At 40.4% G+C, this 12,528-nt stretch overlaps 1 protein-coding gene across 1 annotated transcript in view; it reads left to right on the forward strand.

The window, feature by feature from the left end:
* The window catches only part of map3k5 (mitogen-activated protein kinase kinase kinase 5), an 88,142-nt gene that overhangs the window by 39,259 nt on the left and 36,355 nt on the right, over positions 1-12,528 (forward strand). Inside the window, exons 6-7 of the mRNA XM_026143641.1 lie at positions 1,215-1,321; positions 10,711-10,881. Coding sequence (XP_025999426.1) covers positions 1,215-1,321; positions 10,711-10,881 — 278 coding nt within the window. The remainder of the gene's footprint in view (positions 1-1,214; positions 1,322-10,710; positions 10,882-12,528) is intronic.

Below are 12,528 nucleotides of genomic sequence, written 5' to 3' on the forward strand. Positions count from 1 at the left end.
CAGCTGATTTTCCTTGGCAGCGTCTAAGCATGACCTCATGGCAGTGAATACTAAGCTAGATTTTTCAACTACAATAAACTGGAAAAAATGAGCAAATGCCTACAGATAACAATTAACTTCAATTGACTTTTTAATGTATTGATTTATTAATTGCTACTACATTTTCTGATAACCAATTTCCTAAAATTTGTGATTGTAATTATGTTATAAAATTACCAAAAATGGGAACAAATAGTTACTATTTAATACTAACAAAACAAAAACTCAACGTGGTAATTTCACCACGCCTTTACTTTGAAAAGGGCATGCCAAAAAGTTTCTCCATAAACGTTCAGGCATTTAGCTAATCACCCACAACCTTATCAAGTTTAAACCAGCTGTCAACTCCGATGCACTGAATGTGCGTGCTGATGTCCCTGACCTTGAAAAAGAAACTACTGTACACATCTGCTGTACAAATTTAAGCAAGGTTACTGAATCAGCTTCAATCTATCTCCACCATCCCTTTACCAGTGCCACTTTCTCAAAGCGGGGCCATTTGCAGACTGCCTGTAGAGTGCTCTAGGCGAAGCGTTTGGTCTGTTCGTCTTAAACGCTCTGCTCTTTCTCCTCTTTAGTCTCCGCATTGCCATGGCTTTCTCTGTCCAGATCGTCCCACTCACCATAGGCAGTGCACAGTCTAATGAATCATTAATTAGAACAATAAGCATTGAGGATGTGCTGAATTATTCAAAGTGCTTTGGCTTTGGTGACTACAAGAAACAAAAATGTGATGAAGAGGCAGCTCAATTATTGAAGTGCTTTTTGTGATACACAGACAGTTGAGTCTCAGAAATAATAAATAAAAGGACATCAGAAACTCTCCCTTGAGGATCAAAGCAGCAAGTAAATACACTGATGAGTCAGAGTGTGTGTTTGGAGGGCACTGGAACCGAGGTACATGGGCACTAGTCCCACAGTGCTCAGCAGTGACCGGTGGTGTTCCTACAAGATCGTATTTAACTTGCTCCTTACACTGACTTTGGTGCACTTAATGTTATCTTCTGTGACTTCTGAAAGCCTTTCTGCCAGGTAGCGCTGAAGGCAAATGTCTTCCTCCTTTCTTTTTCTTTTCCTTAACTTGCAAAGCTGTGACATCACAAGAGTGTCATTGATGTCAGATACACCAGTGACAGGAGGAACAGCTCAATAGCCGATCTTTTCTTACCTTCTAGGATTATGAGTCCATCGTGAAGCTGGTAGAGACTCTGGAGAAGCTTCCGACCTTTGACCCCATGGCTCATCCACATGTGAAGTTCCACTACGCGTTTGCTCTGAATCGGTAAGGCAACAAGCATACGTGTCATAGAGATCCACAGTGTAAACCTGTACCACCAACCTGCATAGAATAGAATAGAATAAAATTCAATTTTATTGTCATTGCACATGTCACAGGTACAAGGCAACGAAATGCAGATGCATCCATCCAGAAGTGCTTTAGCCATGATATAGATATATTACAAATATATATTAGCAATAATATAGATATGTAAGTATATTACAGAAATGGGTCTATTATGGTATGTTATAATGTACACGGTATGAAGGTACGTTATGAATATGCTATAACTATAAGTATGTACAGACTATGAACAGGATATAAATATGAAATAAAAAACTATACAGAAATATGAGATATGCAGGTTATAAACAGTTGTAGAATTAAAATTTATTGTATTGTACAGAATGATTATTTACACAGAGCTATACAGTAGTGCAGTTAAGATAAGCGAGATATGTGGATAATTTCTACAGAGGCTATATAAAGTGTTAGTGGTTGTGGGTGGTTGTTCAGTCCATGTTATTATTGTGTGTATGAGGGTACAGTTGTCCAGTGTGTGTTTGTGTGTAGGTGGTTGTGGGTGTTTGTATCTCCAGTCCATGTGTCTAATGTGAGTCAGATGTCAGGAGGCAGAGTTCAGGAGTCTGACAGCTGTGGGGAAGAAGCTGTTCCAGTACCTGGTGGTTTTAGTCCGGAGGCTCCTGTAGCGCCTCCCAGAGGGCAGGAGGGTGAAGAGTCCATGTGATGGGTGACTGGGGTCTTTGGTGATTTTCCCAGCCCTTTTCAGACACCACTTCCTGTAGATGTCCTTTATGGCAGGAAGTGGTGCTCCGGCGATGCGTTGGGCAGTTTTCACAACCCTCTGCAACGCCTTCCGGTCCGAGGCAGAGCAGTTCCCGTACCAGACTGTTATACAGTTGGTCAGGATGCTCTCGATGGTGCAGCGATAGAAGTTCACCAGGATGTCTGAGGACAGGTGGTTCTTCCTCAGAGTCCTCAAGAAGAAGAGGCACTGGTGAGCCTTCTTGACCAGCTTGGAGCAGTTGGTCGTCCAGATGAGATCCTCGGAGATGTGGACTCCCAGGAACTTGAAGCTGCTCACACGCTCCACAGCCGTCCCCTTAATGTGGATGGGTGGATGTGGGTCAGCATTCCTCCTGTAGTCCACGATGAGCTCCTTGGTCTTCTCGGTGTTAAGCAGCAGGTTGTTTGTGTCGCACCACTCAGCCAGACGATCCACCTCCTCCCTGTAGGCGGCCTCATCGTTGTCACTGATGAGGCCAATCACCGTGGTGTTGTTGTTGTTGTCCAGGTGTGAGAGGACAGAGTGCAGTGCGATGGAGACTGCATCCTCTGTGCTCCTGTTCTGACGGTATGCAAATTGGTGGGGGTCCAGGGTGGGGGGGAGACAGGATTTGAAGTGTGCTAGGACCAGTCGCTCTAAGCACTTTGTGACGATGGGGGTGAGGGCTACTGGGCGGTAGTCATTGAGGCAAGATGGGTTGGAGTTTTTGGGTATCGGAACGATGGAGGTGGATTTGAAGCAGGCCGGTACCACAGCGTGGGCCAAGGACAGGTTGAATATGTCTGTCAGCACTCCTGCAAGCTCCCCAGAACACGCTCTGAGAACACGCCCGGGGATGCCATCAGGACCTGCAGCCTTGTGGACATTAATCCTGCTCAGCACCGCTCCTACATCGGTGGGGGAGAGAGTCAGAGGTTGGTGGTCTGGCGTCATGTCTGCTTTGGTTGTAGTTGTTGGGTTCCCTCGCTCAAAATGAGCATAAAAGTTGTTGAGCTGGTTGAGGAAGGAGACATCAGAGGATACAGGGGAGGGTTTGGTGGTCCAGTAGTCTGTAATGGTCTGGAGTCCTTGCCACATGCGTCGGGGGTTGGAGTTGGAGAAGTGTTCTTTAGCCATAGTCGCAAGGCTAAAACAGGTTTTCTGAAAGTCCACTGAGCCAAAGCTGACCCCACAGAAACCTTTCCTGCAGAAACCCTGCAGCATGCACACATTTTCAGTTTGACAGATAAAAACTTTAATGAAAAATGTTACAGTAGGAGCTTTTTAGTGTGTGTTTTTGTTTTTTGCGACCCTTGACATTTGAGTAATGTGTCTTCTCCACAGTGTCGCTGGTATTGTGTTCACCTTTTAAATCTGTCACTGTGGGGAAAAGTAGTCCTGGGGACACTTACCGTAGCAGGAGCTAACACTGTATATTCAGCATATCCCTGTTTTCTGTACTCGTGTTGCTATGTTTGCCTGTTCTGTTGGATATAAACCTTAAAAGCTTTTCTGCCTGTCATCCCTCTCGCTCACTGCATCACATAATTTGGCAGTTTGATAGGGTCATAACTGTGTAAGATATGGACATGAAACTTTCATTACGCAGTTCACATGAGAATGATGGTCAGGCTCCAACAGACTGTGGTGTGACCCACGAGTACTGAATAAGGGACATCAAATAGAGGGAAGGCGCTGGCCTTTATATATTTCAAGTTATTTATTTATCAGTCTTTGACTTTCTCCCACCTCATGAAATCTTTGTTGAGATGCTTCACACAGATGTTGTCATAGAGATGGGCAATTTTGCCACGCTGAAAGGCTTTCATTTAAATTACATAAAACTAGATGCTTTATTGATGCATGAAGAGTAAACTAAGATATCACTAAGTTATCAGAATGTGAAACTAAAGAATATTTAACCGTATCAAAAAGATTTTGTTAAATTTTGAAGAGAAGCAATGACATACACTTAAACACACCTGCTTTTTCTTTAAGTACCTTTCACAAAACACACCCAGGTTTCCTGGAATAAAAACTTTTAAACACAGTGAAGCAAATGCACTCTTTTCCTTTGTCCTAGTCTTTTCTCTAAGTATCATAAGGGCTGCCACAGAGTATTTTTCATGGTGTTCAGGGTTTTCTTTAAATATATTCTAGCGGTTTCATTTATCTTGCGTTAGCAGAGCAGTATTGAAATCCTAAATGTATGTCTCTAAGCAGCTGTGACATTATCGGTGCGCGTCTAGCTACAGTACTCGTCTCAGGAAGAGACAGATGTACAAAACAGGAGGTTTTGGCTGCTTGTTTCTCACCAGCTGCTTTTCTTGTAAACTTCCTGCGGTTTTCATGGTGTGACTGCCTCAAACAGCAATAAAGCATGCTGTTCTTTAATTTGGCAGCAAATGGAAAATGTTTCTGTAGGGTGCCAAGATGCCCGTGTGTTCGCTGTTAGTAGCTGCTCCATTCCCACTATATGATATTGCATTTGCGAGCTCGAGGCGGCATACCGAGACATTTTGTCAGACCAATTCACTGAATGAGCGGTAATGATGGAAAACTCTGTGTCTTTGGTGAGGTTGAGTTGTATCCTCCAGTGTTAGAGCAGGTCGACATGAGCAGAGGGTAGGAGGGCATTTATGTCAGTTCACCTATTCAGCAAGTAAACCATTGCATAAATACAATAGCTGTTCCAGGAGATTGTTATGCCACAGGTGGTGTAACTGTGTTGTTGTCTGATTTGTTCTTGTTGGTGGGAGGGAGAAATAGATTTTGAGTGCACTAAAGGTGGTAAATAGGTCATATCTTCTTTTTGAGACTTTTGGAGCCAGTAATTATATTTTTAACTTTACTGTACTTTATTTTACTGTATGCATTTAGTAGCAACTTTAAAGACAAATAAATAGAAAAAAACGAATAAATTACCATGTATTATTATAAAACTGACCTGCCAAACAGTATAAAAAGCACCACATATCCCCACATACAAGCTGCAACATGCAGCTTGTATGTTTATGCAATTGGAATCCAATGATATGATACGCATTATTTTAAAATGCACCAAGTTGCATAATGAGTATTTTTAATTTGGATACTTTAATATTCAAATTACATTTTTTTTTTTTGGGAGGGGGGGGGGACCACTGAATAACTGCTAATAAAGTAATATCAAATGTGGTAATGACATAGGGATTCTGCTACACAGCTCACAGGTAAAATATAGGTAAGATACACTGTAAAAGAAAATACAAATATACCCAAAAAAGCAAAAAACAACAGGGACTCTAAATTCAAACAGGGAGGCAGGGAAAATGAGGGAAAGATTCACAAATACCATGACTAAAAAAAAGGACGGGACTATTTATGCACATCAGAGAAACAGAAACAGCAGAGTGGACAAGACACAGGTGTAGACAGTCATGACGACGAGATGGGGGAGGAAATGAAATTCACCTAACTATCAAAGTAAAACCAGGAATGACAAGAGAACCCAAGTGAACACAGAGATGCAAAAACCTGCACAAAAACATAGTAGAGAAGGGACTCAACGGTGGCGAGAACACTAAGCCCGAAACAAAAACACAAATATTAAACTGTTGATTACAGTAAGGGAAAACATGGAGGAAATTGCACACAAATACAAACTCCATAAAAACAAAACTAGAACTTTAATACAAGAACTAAAGCATCTGGAAACTAGAAAGCAGGAATCAGAATCATCCTAACTGTTGTGTAATTATTGTTCTCACAATACCAAAAGCTAAAACTAACACTAAAAATTCATAAAAACAAAACTAAAACTAAACATAAAAACACAAACACAGCATATCACATATCTGGAAGCACACACCTGCATATTCTGTTTCATTGGTATCCCCTGTAAGATTTCTGGGAATAATTTTACACACCATAAAGGCTAGGCGTGATTTTTGCACCGTTGTGCTGAAGTGCCAAATATTTGATTTGCATGATCAGACAAAAGCAGATCTCTCCGTTTTAGAATTTATGTTTTCCACACAATCGTTAGCACTCATCCCTGAAGCCTCTGTGCATTTGAGCATGCCCATAGATGTTCTAGCTATTGCCTCTATTGCTAAAAAGAACACTAGCAGCTCTATGTTATGTATTTATAATCACGCAGAAGTAGAATTATATCCTTGGAAATGCAATCTCTTCTTTTAAGCCTGTTTCAAAGCTTTTATTCAAATTACTCATAAACTGCCTTCGGATAATAGTTTGTAGAAGGTGGCACCATAGAATAGTAAAGTCAAATAATCTACTCTGTTCTGAGTGTGAAACTGAATGAATTCCTTCACTGAGATGCAGTCGTATAAATCATTACCTTCAATGAGCTCTGAGTAAGCAGCATGCAGCCCACACCATGCCTTGAGATTATCAATATTTAGCCTTAATAGGCACTTAATCATTGATCTAAAGTAGGTGCTCTGCTTCTAAATGAATCTGGTGGGTTGAAGGGGCTTCCGCCTCAGGCTTCAGCTCTGCTTGGAGGCCTGCTGTGCAGGTCTTACTGCTAAGAGCCTGATGAGATCGAGGAAAAAAAATCCCCATTTCCAAATATCCATCAGCACTCTGAAGAAAAGAAAGAGGGAAGCGGAGAGATGCATTCGAAGAGCAGATCTTGTTTCCCTCGTTGCTCTTCCCCCTGGGCAGTCTCCATGGTAATAGCTGTCAGCTCATATGTTTTATTTAACCTTCACGCCCTGGAGAGAAGCCACGTTATGTTAATAAGGAGGGTTTTTTTCATGACTGTCACACATTTTGTCTGTGTGAAACTCTGCAGGATATCACCTCTCATTTCTTCTCCCAAGTCTGTGTTTTGGACACAATCTGTTATCTTTTCCGATTAATAAATACTGTTTGTCCTATCCATACTTTAGCTGTTATTTACATAAAATAAAATGTGTGCAACACCAATTGTAATCTCAAAATGTTGTTTTTTATAGACGCTCCAAACAATTTACTGACCTGAGGACAGCAGCATTTATCTCCTTCTTTCAAAACTGCTGAAAAGCTTTGCTAAAAAAGAAATCCCTTTTTTGATTTCACAATACTAAAGCAAAGGTTGGTCTAGGTGCAAGGGGGGTGCCTTGGGAAATCAGAAAAATTCAATCAGAAATAAATAAACCAACTGGGGATAGATCTCTGGGGATAGGCCACAATATGGTTTCACACTGACACACTGAAATCAGTAAATTACTTTACATGTGTGAAACGGTGTATCACTTTGTCTTTTGTTTGAATATCACATTAAAAAGTAAAGTAAAAACACTGCGAGGAAAGCTATACATTTTTAAACTTATTGTATTGTTTAGCATTCATAATTAGAACATTTTACATTTTCTGTGATGCATTCAGGAGGACAGGCCACCGCTCCTCCCACCTTCAGTCAAGCACCTAACCACAAGCTTCCTGGTCTCTATTTGTGATCCAACTTCTGTTGACCAATCGTGTTTGAACAGGCTTTATTTCCCTGCAGGTAAACAGTCTGTGTGAAAGGGGGGGAAAAAACATAATAAGGAATGCATTTGCAGAGAGAAGTCGTATGGAAACCATTATGTGATCACAGTTCAGTATTTTATTTAATTTATGTTTGCTTTTTTAAAATGTATTTAATTGCTTCTTTTAAAGTGGCTTCACAGTGTAATGGTGTAAACGTTCAACTAATATGCAAAAACTCCCTGGTTTCAGACCAGGAGTGGACACAAATCCTGAGAGGCACGTCTCAGAAAATCATCCATCAAGCCAGAGTCGTAGAATTAATGGAATGACTTACTCCAGGGCTGTAGTTTAAGCTAGCTTTGCTTTAACGACGAAAAATTTCGCACGACAGTATTATTTACCCATCTAGATTGAAATTACATGTTAGCTGTACATACTTTGATGGCTTTCATCCTGGCAGCAGTTTAGGATGAGTCACTCTCTACAAGACTGATGTAGATGTCACTGAACTGGAGCTCTGTCGCCACTTTCAGGGATTTAAATAAAGGCAGAATATGAACCACAAGTCCCCAAAATTCAGATTTATCTTTGAATCTTCGTTTTTCCCTCCACGGATAGATGATCCAAATAGTCTTGGCCTGAGACAAGTGAAAAAAACAACACTTTTGTCCTGCAATACTCTCATTCTTTCCGGTCATAGTGGATTAATGTTTGCCTGCCAGGGAAGTGATTCAGTCACGTGACTGAAAACTATGGTTTGCAGTTCTTTACATTAAAAGAAACGACACTGTACAAGGTGTTCCTCTAGTAAATGACGAAGATGAATCTGGCGACCTTCTTCCATTGCTCTGTAGTCTAGGTCTGATGCTCACGTTGCCATTTTTGGTGCTTTCGGTGGTGGACGGCAGTCAACGCGGGTCCCGTGACTGATCTGCCGCTTTGCAGCCCTATACACAGCAAACTGCAATGCCCTGTGTATTCGGACAACTTTCTGTCAGAATCAGCTTTAAATTCGCTCAAATGCTTACGCTTACCCATTTTTTTCTGCTTCTAACACATCAGTTCTGCGGACAAAATGTTCACTTCCTTCCTAATGTATCCCACCCACTAACATGTGCATTGATGAAGAGATAATCAGTGTTATTAACGTACCTGTCAGTGGTCATAATATTATGTCTGGTAACTAAAGTAAGTTTGACATTTGTGGTTTAAATGTCGGTTTAGAAAAAGATAATGGATTTGAAAACTCAACATGTACCTGTAGCAACTGTTTCTATAGGAAACAGTTGGTATATTAAACATAATTCATGTAGCTAATAAATCAAGACAACTGAGATGACAGTCAGATTTATAATTCAGTCTATCTTCCTATTTGCATTCCTGTTACTATGAAGCAGCAGCGTTAAACATGTCTTCTGTTGACACCCGGTGAAAAAGTTAACATCCATGTAATGTAAGCAATTACCAACTGAAGAGGTTATCACTCGTTCTTTAATACCATAATAGATTCCTTTTTCTCTCTTTGTTATTTTCCAGTTCGACTGCTCGTTAGAGAGTCTCAAATTATTTCCTCGCAGGTCAGTTATAACTGATCATTTAGTCCCTCATTGAACACCTGTGGTGCAATTGGAACTTCACAGTGCTAAATAAAATTGGGCATTCTCTTAATGAACCCAGTCACCTCTGTAATTTAAGGTCCTGGTGGCGTCCTCTGTGCCTGGTATTAGTGTCCAATAACAATACCTTTGCAGCTGTTCCCTTGCTACTCACACGCAAAACACACATATTTATCTGCTCCACACACCTACACCGCATGCACATGCATGCTGCTGGTGATGCTCATTTTAATGCAATCTGTTCAAACCAGTTATTTATTTATACACTTGAGAATATACATGGTCATTTGGCCATTTCTTTGAGTCTCATTAGCTTTTAAGTATGCAGTAAAACTATAAGTCATTATTCATGTTCTAGAAATTGTATTTTAAATGCCATCATGTACCATTTTAATGTTTACCCTTTAGGCTTTGAAAATACATTAACTCTTGGTGTGATTATGTAAGACAGTTGTTCAACAATAGTGATTCAAAGGGGACAGTACAAGTTAAATGCAGGTTTGTAATGGATTTAATGCATATATGAGATGTGATATGCATAGAAATAATCTCATCTTTGTAGCTCACGTCTGCTTGAAGCAAGGAAAAAGTAGCACAGCCTGCCGGTCTAAAGAGTTAAGCATGGGCAAAATTGCATTCTTTGTAATGCCCAGTAGGGGGTAACACCATCTGGTTGTAAATTGAAAACAGATTTAATAGAAGTCTATAAGAAAATGATCCTGTTTCTCACTTGTTTTGTGACCTCAATGACCACAGTTTATGATCTCATCTGCTGGTTTTAAGTTTGCTCCAACACAGCACAACATTTATTTTGTTCGTTATTTTTTCCATTTGGAGTAAAATAAATATTAAATCAGGGTGTCTACCACATGCCTGATAAGTCAAATCTCCCTGGAACTGTAGCACGGCTGACCTGGATTGTGTGTAAAGCATGATACAAAAAATATTAACATTTATAAATGCAAAAATATGAAATATATTTTAACTAGCTGCATCAGTTCTGATTGTCTGGTTGCAGAAAGTCTGGTTGCAGTGGAGAATGTAATTTTCTATTACTGTCTGTGAGATGCAAAGGTGCTTTCAGGCTAAATGAGCAAATATAATCTCTCCAGAAACTTCTGGGTGTGATTGAAAATGGGTGTGCCCATAAAACCTTCAAGTGGAGGTGTACAGGAGCCACCCTTACCAGATACCATTGAGCCTAGACACCTTGCTGACGAAAAGAAGTACTTTCCCTTTCGGGCTTTGACCACAAGCAGAATTTAAACAAAAAGGAAGATACATTTTCACTCAGAACAAGTAATTAACTTCTGAGTGTTTTGAAAGTTTGGTAAGGGACTGGGATAAGGAGCTTACTGATATAGTGAATTTATGGACACTGGTATAAAAGTCCCCTTTAAGATTAATAAGTGTTAATAATAACAAACCTAAATCCACTGATATCTCTAGATATGCTCAAAGCTGTTTTGGGGGGTTAGTTATTAACTTGTTACATGCCTTTTTGTGTTTTTTCCTGTGTGTGGTTATAGAAGGAACCTTCCGGGCGACAGGCAGAAAGCCCTGGACATCATGCTGCCCCTGGTGGAAGGCGAGGAGCAGGTAGCGAGTGACATGTACTGCCTGGTGGGACGTATCTATAAGGACACGTTCCTGGAGTCAGACTTTACCAACACACAGAGCAGAGACAACGGCGCACTCTGGTAAGAGAGCAGGCAGGATGTCAGTGTGCATGTGACATTTCTGCTAAGCCAAACACATTCTGAGTCACCAAAAATTACCATTTCTAAGGGCAGGGTGCATGGGAAGTACAGTGACTCACTAGATCACACCATTAAGAGTTTATCATGAATGGTGTCAGTCAATGCAGGATTTCATAATGGCTCTCATCATGAAGGTAAAACCCTTTGCTGGTAATGAGTCTGTGAATAAACCACAGCCACGTAGTGTGCAAAATTCTTTGAGATTGCACAACAACACCTCATAGCAACATAAGAACAATACCATTAAAATCCAGACTACAGGGATCATGGATAACACACCAAGATGACTGAAATGTAAAATTAGCAAACATTAGCAGTGACAATAGTTTGAGCTGCTAAATGTTTTGTGCATGTTAAGCTGAGCTGCCTGGTTTCTGCTGCTGGTAGCAACAGGAAGTGGTGAGCTAGCATTTATTTAAGAAAAAAAACCCCATTGTGAATATAAATATTGGTACAGGTTAAGATTAATGGCATCATGATTCAGGAAAGTGTCCTAGTTGTCTAATATCTCTGTAGAACCACAAACCCTTGCTATTTGAAGACTGCATCACTTCCACACTGCCTAGTGTGACCAAAAATAGCTGAAACTTTTCAGTTCAATAAAGTTAAACTGGTTTGGGTAACATCAGACTGTTGTAGCTTCATATTAGAACAATAAAATCAGAAATAAAAGACATTAAGTTCAGCGGCATTGGCACAAAAACTGCTGCCACGCTGAATCTTTCTTGTGTCTCGTCTTTTATCCTTGGGAAACCACTTTAGGGATGATTTGCCATCTCTCAAGAAGTCTCATATTTTTAAACTGTGTTTCAATAAGTCAAGTATAATATAGTCTTGTATGTCCTATATTAATCCTAACTAGAAGCAGTATTTGTTTGAGTGAATTTTAGTGACAATTTATACTTGGCTAGTTTCCCCTTCATGGCTGTCTTCATTTTTACATCTGGACAACTTTGATTGCAGCTGCTGTTCAAAAGTTTCTCCGTACAATTTTTATCCTGGATTTCAAATATCAGGCTGACCTGATTTTAATAGCGAGGATCTATTATGGTCCAGTTAGCAGCTGTCATCAGTGTAAGGCAAGTGTATGGGCAGTGCATCAGGTCAGAGGATGTATGCGTACGTCTTATGAGATGTATGCACATCGTTTCTTCAAAATTCATGGCAGTCGTAAGTTTATCCTCCAGTGTCCAGCTGTCAGAGTAAACTATGGAGGCATCCAACAGTGACCTTTCAGCACTCTTCATGTTGTTGTGTGCCATTCACTCCACACTGAGGAGGAGGTTTTGCCTCCCACCCAGCTCATCAAATTTACCCCTTGTAAAGTCGTCTTTCTCCCCAAAATGGAAACCGAGTTTCAGTATTAACACAGTGGAGGAGACCCAACGTGCATCAAAGATGGATCACAGCAAGTGGTAAGAACAGGGCTTCACTAAATGATCTGTCATCAACCTTCATCAGGACTTCCAGGAAGAAAAGAGGAGTTAAAATCAGCTTTTTGTGGGTGGAGTCAGAAATCCTTTTGGTTGCACTTTTACATTAAAGGTTTCTGTGTCTTCTTACAGTTTGGCATCTAATAAAGAGATT

The sequence above is a fragment of the Astatotilapia calliptera genome, chromosome 15, assembly GCF_900246225.1.
Source record: "Astatotilapia calliptera chromosome 15, fAstCal1.2, whole genome shotgun sequence".
Classification (NCBI taxonomy): Eukaryota; Metazoa; Chordata; class Actinopteri; order Cichliformes; family Cichlidae; genus Astatotilapia; species Astatotilapia calliptera.